Source organism: Python bivittatus, unplaced genomic scaffold (assembly GCF_059951505.1).
Source record: "Python bivittatus isolate LINGU-HERP-01145 unplaced genomic scaffold, Pbiv_v1 ctg000330_np1212, whole genome shotgun sequence".
NCBI classification, from domain to species: Eukaryota; Metazoa; Chordata; class Lepidosauria; order Squamata; family Pythonidae; genus Python; species Python bivittatus.
In genome coordinates this window covers 53,456,872-53,474,411 of record NW_028277058.1, presented here as the reverse complement: position 1 = coordinate 53,474,411, position 17,540 = coordinate 53,456,872, and the positions used below count along the sequence as shown (strand labels likewise).

Sequence of the window (17,540 nt, the reverse complement as noted above, 5' to 3'; positions counted from 1 at the left end):
TGATTGATTATATGCCATCAAGTCGTTTTCAACTCCTAGTGATCACATAAATAGATTTTCTCCATGAACTGAAAATTACTATGGACTAAATATAATTTTCTAGAATTCAGCATTAATATTCTGTTTAGCCAGGAAACAATTTGTTTATAAGGAATTTCAGTATGCTTGCCTAATTTTTAAAAACTGTTACTAAATAAAATAGTTGGTTTTCCAGTGCTAGAAATATCTGATTTTTCAGCTAGAATTTTCTTTTAGCCCATACTATCAAACTGCAGTATCCGTATTCTTCTACTAAACTGAATTACAATAAAACCTGAAATCCTTCACTAAGCTCATTAAACACAAAATGCTATCACAACGTTCAGACAAAACCTTATTACCCAAAGCAAACAGACTCCATTTACCAGTCTTTGTTTTGTAGAGCACTTCCAATATGTAATTAGTACAGAAACAACACCAAGAAGGAAAAATAGGTAATAACATGATAACAACAGTTTCATGTTATGAATATCATATACTCTTTAATTAGTACAAATTTCCCCATATAATTTGGAATACTTAAACAATAAATGTTCAAACCATGGTGGCATACATTTGCAAAAAGATAGCCATCCGGTTTTATTAGTATGAAAGCAATAATATAGAAAGTCTGCCTAACCTTCAGACCAGAAACTAGATTTTGGAAAAAGAATATGATCCATGCCTGGGGAAGGAGCACCAAATATTCCATGGAAAAAAATTAGATATGCATGTGATGGAAGATGTGAATGAAGAATGCAATGATAAACAACTATTACACATATAAACAGCTTAGCTTTCCATAAAGAATTTTACTGAGGAGACAAAGAGAATATGCTCCTGGTTTTACTGTGATTTTAAAAAAAAAAATGTTTGTTAATAGGAACCATAGCTGTTTCCCTCTATGATTTCACCACATACTTTTCTTCTGTTTATAATCACAGTTCATTAGTGGACCTGATGAAAATGTGTATTGTTAAGAAACTTCATTGCAATCCTAACTGCAACTTCAACAAGCTAAAAATATTTACTGTTTTTGCTTTCACTAAGTAATCTTATTTTATCTATGCTTGAAATCAAGTCCTTCAAATCTGCAAATATTTTCTAGTGATGCCTCTAGTAAGCCTGCAATGCATTAAATAAGTATGCTACTATTGCATATAGGTTTTCTGATGGTATTCCTCATTTTCCCAATATAAATAAATCAATAATATAAAAATACTCTAACATCCTAATTCCAAAGAAATCCCTTTTTCTCACATCACAGATTAAACACATGACTGAACTGTAGCTGAGCTCTTAGCAAGCTACATGACTTCATCTACAAAGCCTACATTTTTCACTGTGCTATAGTTCTTCACAAGTTTTCCTTCTGAAGCTTCTGAAAATTTGCAGAGCATTTCATAAAATGGCCATATGGTTAGGGATCAAACAAAAGACCTGGGTTCTATTATTTTGCAAGTGGAAGGACCATGACAACATGTGGCATCCCCACACTTTTCAACCAAAAACGCACTGTTAAAATTCAACACTCTCCAACAGTAGTGCATAAGTTTTTCTGTGCTGGGGGTTGCACCTATCTGATTGCTCTCCAGTCAGGTATTTAACAGTTTTCCTTTTGTTCATATTAAAATTTATAATTTCAAAAGAACTTCTGAATACCTTTGGGGCTACGTATCAATCTGGACACCAGGTTGTGCATCTTAGTCTTACAAAGTTATTTGCAGAGATCACTACAAAAATGTTTCTGTTGCATTATCTATGTAACTGCAGGATCTGAGTATTTCTCCAGGAGGACCTCTGATTTATGAGACATCTGCATAGATCTCCTGCCATGAACCATCAAATGAATCTCACTTGAGGATGAGAATGGGAACTCAAATAGCCAGGCCCAAGCACAGAAACTATTTTCAACAACTATTTGAATGGATCACAGAGAAAGATTGTTCTGTACAGAAGAAAAAAAGAATATTAAATTGGATTATTTGACCAGGGATAAAATGAGACACTTTGTTATTTTGGGTGGCTCATTTTGGATTTACTGATATCTTAACTGGAAAATGTGGTATACTGGATTTGCTTACATTTTGTAAGATGCTATAGATTTTTTCCCTTATAGTTGTAACTTTACAAACTGGTTTTGTATTTAAAGTAAAGAAGTTTGGTGAACTTTATAAAGGAGTAATTATTTCTCTTTGTTATGTTAAATTTTAGTCTTTTGTTTGTACTGGGATACTGGGATTATTTTATATTTGTGAAATGTGGATTTGTTACAGTTTAGAGTTAAATATAGAATGTTTGTTTGAATGGGATAAGTTGTAATTTGGGGTGGATTTCTTTTGGGAACTGTTGGTATTTGGAATGGGAAAAGTGTTGTGTATTGGTCTTTTGTAAAGGAGAAATGGTCTCTTTTTGTTATGTTAAACCAATGGGATTTTTGAGGGTTTTCTGTTTGTTTTTGTTTTTTACATTAAGATATTGGGACCATTTTATGATTTTTAAATGGGACTTTGCTACAGTTAAGAGTTGAGATGTGGAATGTTGAGTTTTATTTATGTTAATTAATATTACTATTTTAGAGCTCAATGTGGATGTCTTGCTGATAAATGGATTGGAAAGGGCATTACTTATTCGATTTGCCTATTGGTAAGAGATGGGTTATGGGATGAAGAGTTTTATATTTGTTAACTAAGAGGAAGTGAAGAGATTATGGAATTGTTTATACTTGTCATGATGAGGGTGGGACGTTGTTTTCTTAGAGGGGAGGTTTTTTTTTTTTTGCTTTTGCTTTTATGCACCTTTTTTTTTCTTTTCTCTTTTAGCTTGTACTATTTTTTACCACTCTTTTTAAACTTTTAATAAAATTACGTGAAAAAAAAGAAACTATTTTCCCCATCATGCTCTATAGTTCTGGAATATATCCCAGATGAAACTACATGCCAGGAAGCCATAAGAACAGCAGAAGTGGCACAGGGATGAAAACCTTAAGCCACAGAGAGAAAGGAGCACCAGATTTCAAATTAGGGGCTATGGAGGTAATACTTTACTTGGGATCAGTAGCTCTTCCCAAATAACTCTTCATATGATTCAGGAAAATCAGCACCAGGTGGGCTTGGGTGGGGATTAGAAGCTTCATATGTAAATATCTTTGCCTGAGGTCAAACACTAGAATAATATCAGTAGTTTTGCTGTGCAATTTTTCACCCATGAACCTTATATCTAAACAACTGGCATTTGCTAGATCATGTCTGGCTACTCAAACTCAATCTGTGCTGAAAAAATTATGATCATCTTAAAGGCCTGGTTTCAAGATTTGGGTGCACTTCTGGGTTCACACATGAACATGAAAGCAAAGAATAGGAGCAAATCTGCACAGTTACAACTATTACACCAACTGTATCCCTCCTTAGAGATGTCAGATATAGTAATAGTGAAACATATTTATATCTCTTTGTGACTAATGTAACATTCCAACAGTTTTACTAACCACTAATTTGTTTCTAGTCACTGTTTCAAAGTGCTGGCAGTGATATTTAAATTTGGAAACACACATTTACTATATTGCACACTCCCCTACAAGCCTACTCAAACTTTAAGATCTTCAAGAGAGATATTTCTCAGTTTTGTCACTATTGGAGCTATAATTATGAAAACATGAGAAAAAAGCTTTCTGGTAGCTACTTTTCAGCAAAGGAGAAATACTAGCTGACAGGAAAACATATTTTATTCAGGCTGGTTTGTTTCATAATATAACTTTTAATTGGGAATAGCTGATTTTCATTTTGTTATATTCTTGTATTTTATTTATGTATGTGCCTTACCTGATTCGCTTACTTGTATAATTTTTCCCTCTTTTTTATGATATATCTTAAGAAGCAGAAACTTAATAAAAAAGATGAATGGGAGCTCTTGTCAAGAGAAGAATCTCACATTCAGTTGTAAGGAATTTTGTGGATCTATCTCTGAAGAATGTTTCACTGCCAAAGTAGATGGACTGCCAGCCTAATGTAGAAATTTTGCCATTTTTATTATATACATGACAAAGGTATAATATGAACCCAATGCATTCTGCAAGACATGCATATTTACACTAGAGATTTACACTACATTATGTGACCATATTATGTCAAGAATGCTGTAGAGAAGAGGAACATATGCTTTCTGAGCTTTGGCATAATATTTAGATAATTATTTCAATGACAACAGAATAACTTGATGTTCAAGCACTACCAGCAACATGCCCACCATTTAACAGTTCTGATAACATCCTGTACTTAACATACCACAAAAGTCATAAAACAGATTAAAAATTGTTATTTTCTACAAAAACAGCTCAATAACCAATATGTCACTGACTTGAGCATTTCCCATTCTTTCTCTACATTATTCTACTTTGTTCCAATGTCCTATCATCAAATTAGCAGAATAAGTTATATTTTTGTGGAGCATCCAAACAGCAATAATATTTAATACACACATAATGTCTATTTCCTAAGAATATCAAAACTAGAACACCACGTTTGTCACTAAGTAGTAGGTCTTTTATGTCAGACAACCGAGATCATCTCAAACTTTTAGAGAATAAAGAATTATATAGATTAGAATGAGGCTTTCAGTCCTTGCTCAAATCAGAAATATTGTTATACATCAGATCAAAACTGTAAGTAGTGGAAAGCAGAATGATTATCACAATTTGCAGCACAACATCTGCATATTTATTCTTTATTCAGAGTAATATCATTGGTCTAGCTATCCATGGTCCTATTTACAGTAACCACCAATGGCCCAGGACACTTTCCCAAGACTACCTGAAGATGCTGAGGACTGAAACTGGGATCTTTTCAAAATAAGGCATACACTCTACCATTCTTTTCCCTCAGTAGCAAGAAATTAAATAGAAATATATATGGATTTTTTTCTAAAGCTTTTTATCATGTAATAAAATTTCTTACACACTGCAAAATCCTCAACTTACTATTATTCCACCTCCTCAGAGCCACGGATATAGACTAAACAGATAAATGCAGCCATCTAGGACCCAGATTGGATAGGCGAGAGGACCCACAGATCTGTAACTCTTACTTTTCTTCAAACCCAAGCGTATGGTTTTTATGTTTTCATGAGTCCAAACTATCTCTTCCATCAAAATAAGAGAACCATGGCACAGAAAGACATAATTGTCAAATTAAAGCTCTTAGAGTGGACCAAATACAGAATAAGTGTAAAAGTTGGATTTGTATGTGAGAAACCCAGATTTCCCACTTAGATACAAAGCTTTACAAATATTGTAGTCATGAGCTATCTCGATCAAGTTGCTATTTTACCTATCTCCAAGGATCACTGCAAGAAGCAGAAACATATGCCATTCTTCCTCCCCTTAAGCTACTGCCATAAGGTATTGTTGTTACATAGCAAAATCCCATTCTACAGATTATCTCACACATCCATCTTGCCATTAAACCACACTCTGAGCATAATGTAAGGCTCCCCAGGACAAAATATATAGTAATAAGCAGGCTCAGCAAAATATTCCATGCTGAGTTTCACTTACTTTATGTAGTATCTTGCACCTTCAAAAGTATATGCTTCCTCCCAACCTGTGGGCAGATCTAGAGTAGAAAAAAATAGTTTCATCATATGTTTGTGAACCATTTTATTATACTAAGCATTTGCAATCGCTTTAGCTCATTTTACTCTACAATATATTAAAAGAAAAAGTACTATCAGTTTTATACCTCACACAGGGCCCAAATTCTTACTCATCATGAACTCAAGAGCAAGTAAGATTTAAATCATGAAAAATACATATAGCACAATAAGCTCACTAATTCTCAAATCCTCAAGACTTTAGATATTATCACAAATATTTCTGAGTATTATACTTCATCTCATCAACTATAAATAGATACTGGAAAACTTCTCCCAGCATCATTAAGTTAATTGGCTTCATATTACTTTAGGCCTTATTTATTTCATGTAACTGTTGTGCCAATCATAAGATATCTGAGCAGAAGACAGATTTTTGGGGGAGAAAAAACTTCATTATTTAAGTTACTAACATTCAAAATGGTAGCTGGTTAAGTATTATAAAACATTTTTTTGGATGGCCAAGTTATATCATCTTGTCATATCTTCAAGTTGTGCTTGCAAGCATCCACAAACCAGCCAATAGTACAGAGATTTAATTTTCACTATTAATCTAGTGACAAGGGAAGAGAGATGTGCTGCTTCTCTATAGTATCAATTAAGCATCAATGTTTTGAATCTCCTTTTAAAAATAAAAATCAAAGCCTATTATCATCTTCTTTAGAAAAAAGCAAAGCACTGTGGCGAAAAATGGATCACTAAAGCTGTGTTTAATTACAAGGCTCACTGCTTAAAATAATCATTTCACCTACTGCACTGTGCATAAATACAGCTGGCTGTGCTTTTTATAATAATACCTTCTATGTGTTTCAGCACAGGTAACTGAAATACTTTGGGTGTTAGAATATTTTGGTAAGATATTTAAAGCTATTTCAGGAGCTTGATGTAGCAAACTTCTGTATGGTAAACATTCTATAAACAAAGAGCAATTAAATTTAGAGATGCCTTGCTCAAGATAAACATATTAAGTTCCCACAATCACAATTAAGAAGATTACACAAGCCAGTGTAAAATAGCTTTCCACATGTTATTTTGGTGTAAGGGTAAAACAGCAGATCTGGTTGGTACAATTTCTTATCCAAATATTATCATAAGACTATTTAGAATTTGATATGAAAGTGTTTAGAAGAAATTCCACTTGTCCAAAAACAAGCTTTCTTCATTATCTAAAACACTTTACAAGCAACCAAAATGGATTTTTCCTTAGAGATATTAACATATTTTGGCTCCAGCAGGGGTATAAAGCAAATCAAAGCACTAATATGTACGGTAGAATGAAACAGAATACATCTGAAATGTGAGTAGAAAAAAACATCTCCTCTCGGCAGAGGCAAAGACATTAATTTAAGACCAGTGTGGAATTACAGGTGAAAAACAATTGCATTCAACAGCCAAATCACTCAAGCACATCTGCCCCTTCCCCTTACCTGCTGGACTTCTCAATTAACACAACCACTAATTATACAAGGAGCAGGGAACTCTTCTCAATTAACCAGCAGTTCTGGTTTCTGACTCTGAAACACATCTGGCTATAACCCACTGTATCCCATGACATTTCCCATAACTATGACTAGGAAGAGAGATAAACAAAAGAACTTCACTTTGCCTTGAAACTGCTCCCAGGTCACACAGAATAAAACCAAGAGTAATGAAATGCATAAATTAAAAAAAAAATGCAAAAATGCCAGACCAGTCCTCCTAACCCAAGTGTCCCTGGACTGCCTCTCTTTTTCCCATTTCATACATCCATTTGCCTAAATGGAAGAGAAGGGGGGGAAAGCAATTGCATTGTTGAACAGCAACACCCACCTCCCCATGGCACAGGTGATTGATGTGCTATACCAGCAACCAGTTATTCTTTTTCCAGCCAGACCTTCTCTGCTGCTTTTCGTCTCCAGAGAAACAAATAGCAGAGAGAGAGTCTACCCCCCCCCTTTCCCCCTAGTCACTCTTCAAGCTCCTGCCCTCTTTCTCCAATTCATCCCACCTTTCCCCGTCACTCAGAAACCACCCACTCTCTTATCTAAACTGAGGGTGTATCTTTAACAGTGAATGTATGAATTTTAAAAAGCAGCCACAAGCTCTAGAAAGTATGATGCTGAAAAGATATGGATAAGTGAATTCATGCTTTGCCCAGTGAAAAAGCTTTTGGCTATTTACAGAATTGTATATCAGTTATAATATAAGGGCAGGCAAGAGGGATGGGAAAGGTATTATATGTTCACAAGACTAAAATATGACACACATTCATTTTTAAATTGTAAATCAGAGCCTACAAGGGGAGGAATCTGTCTTCACTGAGGAGGGAGCCAGTACTCAACCTGCAATTTGGTGCTGCTATTTACCGGAAGCTTTCCTTCCATAAGTACCACTAATGCCACTCTGATCCTGAACATTATGTGAAGCTGCCCCCTCCTTTGATGCCCCTGGACAACTTACAAATGTACAATAGAAACAATAATAAAAATCATTAAAAATAATAAATATAAAATAAGCTTATAGCATTACAGCTTGAAAAGGTATAGGAAAATATGTGCTCAGCTCTTCTCAATTAAGGTGACCTGCTTCAACACTAATGGCAACTGGACTGGCTAACTCTTAAGACTCCTAGTGAATAGCTCATTCTACCACTGTTGCTGAAAATACACACCTCTCACAGTTAGAACCATACTGTTATGTATTCTTTATAATGGTTTGGCTATGGATTTCTTTTAAGCGATACAGCAGAGTAGAGTAGCACAAAGAGAATATATTGAGGAAGCCAGGAGAAGCAACTTATTGCTAAAGACAGAATAGCTATGTTGGAGGTCTTCAAGCTATTTGGAAAGCATGCTGAATGGGTGGAGATCAGATCACTGAAGAAGTATTAAGGGGACTGCAGAAGTCTCTGCAGCTTAGCTAAGTGGTAGCTGGATTTCTTAAAAATACCCCTACATTTATACAAAAACGATAAATGAGCAATTCCAAGATAGCAATGCAGGAGTCATTGCTGGAAAGAGTCAACAGGAAAAGATTAGCACTGTACAGGGTTAGGCTTTCCAGTGAACAGATAGAAAGCCTTAACGTTATTTATTGGAACAGATTATGTGTACCAGATTAACTGCCAAACAATAGGAAGAGAAAGCCAATAGATAACAAGCCAGTAGAGAAGGTGCCAATTGAGTGAACATGGATATCAGACTGAACATGTAGGAATAAATACTAATTATGGATGCAAACATGGTGAAGGGTAGACAGAGAATGGAAAATACAGTAAAGGAATCTGCCAACATTAAGAACAAGTAGGAAAAATGTTTAACTGGAATCATAACCTAGCTATCATTAACCTAGTGCAATTTGGTCAACTAAATTACAACAACAGAAACACAGAGGCAGTAAAACAAAAACAATGTATTTGGCTATCACACCTCTTAGGGGCCAGTGAAAGTACAATCAGTTAGTTAGATGAGCTAGAATGATTAAGCATTGTTTGACAATGTAGTTTAAGAGCACTGAGCCTCTTGCAAATCATTACGCCAGGTGTGAATACATTCATCCAGTATACAGAATGTTCATTTTAGCAAGTTCAGCCAAATTAAATCTCATATACACCAGCACCCCTTACTTTTCCAAATGTGTATCTGGAGAAAGAAGAGTAGCAACCATGCAGAGTAAAGGTAAGGTAAGGTAGGTAAAGGAGTATTAATAAAGTGACATAAGGGTCCAGTGAGAAAGTTAAAAAGTTAGTTGGGTTTAAGGATGCAATAACCTGGAAATAACTGATAGAAAAGCAATGCCTATAACATGAGTATTTGTAGATTAGTAACACAGGTTGTGGTTAGAACTGGGATGCTAATATTCATCCAGGGTCAATGTACTGCTGAAAAGGCCTTTCAAGTGTAGGGAGAGAGCTGGCAAACCAGAGGAATTTTTTACTTGATAAACAGGGCTACAGAGGCCCAAACTGTCCATCACAGCATCTGCTGGGAGATCACAATGGATCTACAGGGGTTCTCCAATCAGGCCAGAATACTTGCCTAAACAGAATTTAAAACAATATTCTAAGTCCAGGGCCAGGAGCTTAGGAATAAGCTCGGTTAAAGGATAAACACAGAGAAGGACAAGGGGATGATGTGAAAGGGATGGGGTGTGAGAAAGGAGTGGGCAGGTTTATGATCCCAGAAGTAGAGCTTCAGATAAAAAGACAAGGTTAGAAATGTTTGACATAAAGAAAAAGAGAGAGAGAAGGTATTTCAGTGACTGTTGCATGAAGAGTGAAAAAATTAATAAATCTCCTTGGTTCAAGTATGAGGGAAAGGAACAATTTTCATAGAGTAGAGGGAAAAACATAATGCCATGAAATAAATGATGGTAGTCTTGAACTGAAGAGGAAGAAGAATTCATGCACTGAACCAAAGTGGCAAAGAGTAAATAGGTGGGTTAAAAGGTCAAGGAAAAACAAGGAAACAGTTTTATCTGGAGGGAAAGTTTTGAGCCAGTGGAGGAAGAAAAATGGATGGTTATTCCCAAGCCTGAGTTGCCACGTTTATTCCCTCCCCCATCCCAAAAAAACTGGCCAAGTACAAAACTTTCAGGGTGGGCGTCTATGTTCAATTATGGTGAAACAATAGGCTAAGAGGGAGGTCAATTAGAAGCAGGGATGCAGCAAAGGGTGTGAGGGAGGGAGCCAACCGGAAAATTAGAGAATTGCAGAACTGAAAAGGGGTGATGGGGGGGGCGTGCAGGGAAATACACCTAAGGAAGCCCAAGAGAAGAAGCTCAGGTCTGGTGGCCAAAGGCCAGCCAGGGACAGGCTGGCAGGGGGCGGGGGGGGGGCTGGAGGGGGAGAGTTGAGAGAAATGGGGCAGCATTAAGTGTTGACTGTGGAAAATTCAAGATTAGGAAGGAGGCGAAGGGAGGGGGTGGCTTTTTCAAATCCGGGGAGGCAAAGCAGGGGTGCAAGAAATGAGGGGCACCGGTGCATGGAGGGAGGGGTAAAAGTGAGGCAGGGAAGGGGGCGCGGTGCTCCCGGAGGAAAGTGCCGCCTTACCTGGGCTGCGCCGGTGCCCGGTGATCACAGCCTCGCCCGTCAGCGGGTGCAGCCAAGTCGTGCTCTTCGCTTCCTCGCTGCCAAGGGGGGAAGAAAGAGATCGTGAGGGAGGGGAGCCGGACCCTCCGGGAGCACCCGCCCCGGGCACGGCCGCTGCCGCTCCCCCGCCCCCGCCGGCTTACTTGATGAAGAAGATGCGGCCGCCGCGGCTGATGCCGAAGCTCCAGCTGGCGGGCAGCGAGCGCAGCCGCTCGGCGCTCAGCTCCGCCGCCATGTCCGAGCGCAGCCCGGGCGAAAGCGGCGCGCGCGGGCACGGCGAGGCGAGAGGAGGGAGGGGGCGCGGAGGAGGAGGAGGACGCGGGGGAGGAGGGGGCGCGCGCCGGCGGGGGCGCGCGGGAGGCCGCCAACTGCACCTGGGCGACGAGAGGGAAGGAAAGAGGGAGAGAGCGCGCGAGCGAGGAGGAAAGGGGAAGCGACGCCCCGCCCAATGAGCCGAGCGCAGCCAACCAGCGCCCCGTTTCTCCAGCCTCGCTCCTCCCCACCGCTCTCTCGCTCCCCCCTCGACCCCGTCCCGCGCGAGCGCGCGCCTCGAGACCCCGCCCGCGGCGTAATTTAGTTAGGTGCCGTCGAGGCGGCTGGACTGCTGGAGGCTGTGCCGGCGATTGCCGCCCCTCCCTCATCTCGTCCAGGCGCTTGGGATCCTCCGCGGCTCTTCCAGGGACACCCCGGATCCCCTCTGCCCGCTTGATCCGCTGCGTCTCCCAGCGTTGCTGTTTTTTTCTTCCCCCCCCCCCGCCCCAGCCCCTCCTCCGAAGGCACACCATGCCCAAAGTATGTGAGCTTCTGCCTGGAGATGGTTACCTGCAAGGAGCGTTCCGTTTTGATGTCGTCCAGGAGGGCGCTTGTGGTCCTTTTAGGTCAACTCCTCACTGGGGACCTCACAGCATCTTCCTTGCATCACCCAGCCACCCCTAAAGTGATATAAAGCCTCTCTGCATTTCTGTTATCTTATTTATTTATTTATTAAATTGATGTGCTGCCCATCTCACCCAGAGGGGAGATTTTTGGGGATATTTTGGGGTAACAACGGGGCGATGATTGTAGAAGATGCTATAAATCCCAGTGCAGAAATGGCTGTCGATGCCTTCCCCTTGCAGGCATGGAGACGGCTCCTATCTCCTTTCTTCCTGGCTTGCTCAAGGTCTCCCTGTAGGTTACCACTAGGAAGACCATTGCTTTGACTATTTTTATAATGGTTGTCATAGAAATAACCCTTATCTGGTCAAGTTTGTCCTTCTCCCTAGGATTAATCTTGTTCCTTCTCTGGTGTGCTGTCCATCTTTATATCTTCTTAAACCTAAGAAAGCAAGATTACCACATCCAGTTCTCCATCACCTTGAGATGAGGGAGCATGCGGGCTGACATGACCTTTTTTTAAAATACTTCACGTTAACCCAGGTTTTTCATGTTCCGCTTTTATTTCCATAATGAGTCTTTCGAAGTCTTCCTTGTATCCAAATACCACACGTTACCATTTCTGTCCTCCGGTTTCAGTTCCAACTTGCCTCTCTTCCAATCCTGCCACTCTTACACTCTCTGTACAAGTTAGAGATGGGGGGACAATGTGTGCCCCTGTCTTATAGGACCGTGAGAGTGGCTGTGGGCACCTGTGCATGATGAGACAGCCTGAAGCTGCTTCTAAGCCTGGAAAATGGCCCCGCCGCCTGACCCGTTCAAAAAGAAGTAGTGTACTGTATTGTCTCACTGCCTTTTCCTGCCCTGAACCACTCTTGTTCTTGAAATTCAATTCATGTAATAGATTCTAATTCATTGTAAAGATTCTTCGGAACAATAAATCCACTTTCTGACATAATCTATACAATCAAAGCTTGCTGCAGTCAATGAAGCAAAGATAAACCTCCTTCTTAAATCTTCTTGCTCCCTCCATTATCCGCCTTATGTTAGCGATCTGATTCTGTGTTCCTCTTTCTTTTCTGAAATCTGCCTGTTCATCTGGTTCTGTTTTTTCCTTGTGTGATCATACGCACATAAAAACAGTTTCAATCACACTGTCTCAGCCAACATCTTGACTTTCTGGGCCATACCCTGTGGACACCCCGGCTACATCTCCTTACTTTGTATATGTCAAACTTTTCCCATGCCTAGGTCACACAGTCTTGTCAATAGTTGTGGATACAGAGCTGTGGCTATTTTAACTGCCTCTTTCATGCAGCTTTAAAAATTCAATAAGCATTTCATTCATGCCTAGTGTTTTTCTGTTTGATATTTGGTATATTATGTTAGACATCTCACTTTCTGGTGGGGTCAGTCTCTGAAGATATTCCTTGTTTACAAAGCTTTCTCCTTCTATAAAGGATTTTGTCCAGCCATTCCATCTTTTAACCTCATTTGCCTCTCTTAGATTTCTTCCATGATTACTCTTCAGTATTCCTACCCTAACTAAATTTTCCTGTGATTTCTCTGAAATTCTTAAAAACATGTTTCATTTTCCTTTTGTTACTTTCCTCTATTCATTGTCATTCTTAATTAAGATACCTTTTCTTGTCCTTTCTTACCTGACTTTGAACATCTGCATTCAATCATCTCACATCCTTCGTGTTGCTCAAGGCCTCCATCTTTCTGTGGCTACCATAATAGATGATTCTGAATGCCACTTGGACCTTTTTCTTTTTGGGAAGTTTTTTTCAACTTTGATTGTCACAATATCTCTTATCATTCCCATAGCTCCTCTGGGTCTCTTTCCTATAAGTTATAAATACTAAATTTCCCTATCATTGATTTTATATACTAACTGTATGTCCTTCAAGGCAAATCCTGCCAGCACACTTATGCTCTGCAATTTAGTCTCCTTGGTTTTATCGGCTTAACTCTTTTTTGACACCAATAATTCATGGTCTGTTCCACAATCTGCACCTGGAAGTGACTGGCTGAATGGACTGAATTTCTTCAACTTCTGTTCCTAATATATAGTCAGTTTGATTTCAATGTCCATTCAGCAATGACCGGATATAGAGTCTCTGTATGTTGCTTGAAACAGCTGCTAGCAATGAACAAAGAATTATCTTTGCAAAACATTGTTAATGTACTCCTGCAGTGTTGCATTATTTACCCACTCCACAGCTTCCTATAATTCCAGATTCTTGCATTTCTTCAACTTCTGTATTTCCATCACCCTTAAGTAGTTCTGTGTTCTTTCTTGAAGTTGCATTAAGTAGCTCCTGATGTTTTCCACCATTGCATTAGTAATAGGTGCACACACTTGTTCAGTAGATATCCACTAATTCTAATAGGTATGACCCTGCCATATTTTAGTGATGTCCTTTTTTATATATCATTGTCTTCTGCTCCTTCATATGAATGCCCTGAATAACTATATCAGGTACATTGTGAGTGTGTGCATATATGTATATAAATATATATATTCCAATAGAAGAAAATATACGTAGCTCAGGATTGAGCTGTGGAGTCCTTGGTGCTCTCTGAGCTTGATTGTTTGCTTGCAGACATTTTTTTACCCAATTAAGTAACATCATCAGTTACTTAATAAGTGTGGGGTTTGCTCCCTGTTTATATACAGTAGCTTGCCCTGCCAGTTTAGGTGGGGGTGTGGTTTTCTCCTTGATTAGAGTATTGTTTTCTGCTTGATTGTTTGTCTGGTGTTAATCCCTGCTTATCTGGGTGTCGGTTGCTGAAAGGATGTGTTCTGGTCTTTTTGTTTCCTTCTTAGCTTCTTTACTGTTGCTTTTAAATGGTGTGTAGATATAGTCTATATGGTAAATATAGACTCCATATATGTATATAAATAAAATTGGATGATTTAAAATGGCCCACTCTGTCCACACAAAATTGCTCCTAAAATTTTCTGTGTGGTACACTTTATATCTAGTTTGGTAGTTTCAGACTTTTCTTGTTGGCTGCCTCTTGCATTCCTTATTAGGACTGTATTGCACATGTCCTTGTAAAACTAGGAATTCACGGTTCAATACTGGCATCATCTTTCCCACCAGAAGACAATCAGCATCTGGCCTCTTACTATCTACTTTTCTCAAACTTCGGAAAGGGTATTAAAGAAGTGATAAGAAGTCCCTCCCCACACATTTATCATGCATTATTTATTAAGATAGATGCTGTTTTCCATAGCCTTTCTCTGCATAAACACAGACGTCTTCCTATACACAGTCAAGTGGCTTCCACTGTTGTTTTCTTTGACAGAGGTATGCATTGGTGTTGGTCAATGGGCCATGCAAAAACCATTAAATAAATTAACATATTCAAATTAGCTTTCTTGTTCTCCTTTTCCAGAGAGGGGTCCATGGCAGTGAATGGGAAGTGGGAGGAAGTAAATTAGAAGATTTTGAAGGCTACAGTCTTAAATCCAGTTGTGGAAGGGATGGAAGCAAAGCACTGCTGCGTGTATTTTGCCCATGTCATTCATAGGTGGTCTGATTCTGCAAGGGTTTGCCATGACAGGTGGATCTAGTCTTAGGTTACATCTATTTTGCAAAAGAGAAGGCAGTCGTATAATATAATTCCAGGACTGCTTTCTCTGAAGTAGGCCCTGCTGTATTCAGTGGGGTTCAGTGCCTGGAAAGTACTTCATGATCCATACTTGATCCTCTGCCCAAGGTAGGAATTGACATTTAAGGAATTTTATCAAATAGCTTCTTTCTAGCCTCTGCTTGAACACGTTTAGTGAAGCAAACCCATTCTTCCTCTCAAAAAGTGGTTCGCTGTAGAGCTGCTTTTACTTTTAGGAACTTCTAACATTCAGTCCGAATTTGCCTTTCTGTAATTTAGGATTGTTATATCTGTCCTCACTCATCTTTTCTGCATCCAATTCATGCAGTCTCTGCTCTTAGGCTATAAAAGACCCTATTCCCATTTCTCTGAATCTTTCCTAAAGTGTGGCTACAGAACGGGACACAGTACTCAAAAGTATCCAAGACCAGGTCTGACCAAATTCTTCCCTTGATTTGGGCACTGTACTTCTAATGGTCAGTGTAAGATTTGAATTAAGGTGACTAATGCAATATCTCAGTTTGCAGCACTGGATGGATGCAAGGTCTTTGCAAGCTGATGTTTGCCTTCGAAAGACAATCACAGGACCACGTAGGTGCTTGGGTCTTCTCTCAATGAAGCAGACTGTGATCGGTAAAGCTTAGAGGTTCACAAATGTGTTATCCTTTAAGGGGCCACAGTATGTTTGGTTATTTTTGCTACAAAACACATTCAGTTTGATCCTCAGTTTGCTCTGCCTTTATTATCACATTTCATTACCACGTTTTTGCCATTCAGAGGTACTCTTACACAAGGGAAGGGAGGATTACCATGATCATAAGATGAAGAAGTTTAAGATGCTGCCTTTTGTTTATAAGGATGAATTATTTAGAATACTGTACCCAAATGGTGGAATGATCACTCATGTCATAAAGAAGGATCACAGAGGCACCAAATAAGAGGGGAAATCTAAAACCAAAGAACTCCATCCCTTCATCCCCCTCTGGTATGGGTGCAATTCTGCACAGATTTAGGCATGTTTAAAAATGAAGACTGCAATGGTTGCCTTTCTCTGCATGTCTGGAGAAAAGGAAACTTCAGGTATATAACAGATATAACAATCCTAAATTACAGAAAGGCAAATACTCTCCTCTGGATACTTAATACTCTCCTCTGGATTCATATATTATGCTAACCTACTGACCTACTTTACACAACACATTCACCCCTAACCTGGGTAAGACTAATCCAAATTCAGATGAAGGATTGTGATTGAGAAATATCCCAACTGCATTTTGTATTGTGGCTTGCTTTACTGTTTATTTTATTTATTTATTTATCATATTTATATAGCCGCCCATCTCACACAAGGTGACTCTGGGCGGCGTACAACAATTAAAAAATAAATACATAAAAACAATTACACATAAAAAACTATAAAAACACACAAAACAGGAGGGGGTAAAATTAATAAGGGAGCCATTGTAAAATCTCCCCGGTCCCCTGGGAGCCCCAGGCCTGATCCCATAACCAGGTCTTGAGGGACTTACGGAATGTTAAGAGGGATGGAGCTAATCTCACTTCCGGGAGGAGGAGATTCCACAAGGTGGGCACCACAGCAGGGAAGGCCCGCCTCCTGGGACGTGCCAAATGTAATTCTCTAGCAGATGGGATCTGCAGCATGCCTTCTCTGCCAGATCTGATGGGACGGGCAGATGTAATTGGGGAGAGGTGGTCCCTCAGGTAACCCGGGCCCATGCCATGAAGGGCTTTCAAGGCCAAAACTAGCATCTTGAATTGGACCCGGAAGCAAACTGGCAACCAGTGCAGCTCATGAAGCAGAGGTGCAATGTGTACCGCCCTAGGGGCACCCATAACTGCCTGCGCCGCTGCATTTTGCACCAGCTGAAGCTTCCGGATACTCTTCAAGGGCAGCCCCATGTAGAAAGCATTACAGAAATCCAAACAGGAGGTGACCAGGGTATGAGTGACAGTGATGAGGTCCCTCTGATCTAGGAATGGGCGCAACTGGCACATAACACGAAGCTGTGCAAAGGCCCTCCTAGCCACGGTTCCCACCTGCTCTTTGAGGAGGAGTCATGAGTCCAGGACTGTTTGTCCCCCAAACCTTAGTCAAGTGTGTATGCTTAATTATTCCTGGTTTGGGCTTCCAGCCATAGAGAAGGGAGATAAGAATGGCAATAGAATGGGGCCACTCAGGCCACATCATCTTTACTACACATAGCTGTACTTTTACCTCCTATGCCTATGCAGGAGTGACATAGGAGAAAGAAAAGGATGGTAGGAATCTCAGCTTTCCACCACTCCA

The 17,540-nt window shown here is 39.7% G+C and overlaps 1 protein-coding gene across 11 annotated transcripts in view; it reads right to left on the bottom strand.

The window, feature by feature from the left end:
• PLEKHA5 (pleckstrin homology domain containing A5) overlaps positions 1-11,067 on the bottom strand; it is a 211,283-nt gene extending 200,216 nt beyond the window's left edge. For 4 of the 11 annotated variants that reach the window (XM_088141320.1, XM_088141322.1, XM_088141321.1 and 1 more), the window contains exons 1-3: positions 10,876-11,062; positions 10,694-10,770; positions 5,570-5,627 (exon numbers count right to left, since the gene is read on the bottom strand). In XM_088141320.1, coding sequence (XP_087997446.1) covers positions 5,570-5,627; positions 10,694-10,770; positions 10,876-10,967 — 227 coding nt within the window. In that variant the 5' untranslated portion in view covers positions 10,968-11,062. Of the gene's footprint in view, positions 1-5,569; positions 5,628-10,693; positions 10,771-10,875 lie in introns of all 11 variants that reach the window. The other 7 variants (XM_088141325.1, XM_088141326.1, XM_088141324.1 and 4 more) reach the window with 4 other exon arrangements.
• Positions 11,068-17,540: the final 6,473 nt, after the last annotated feature.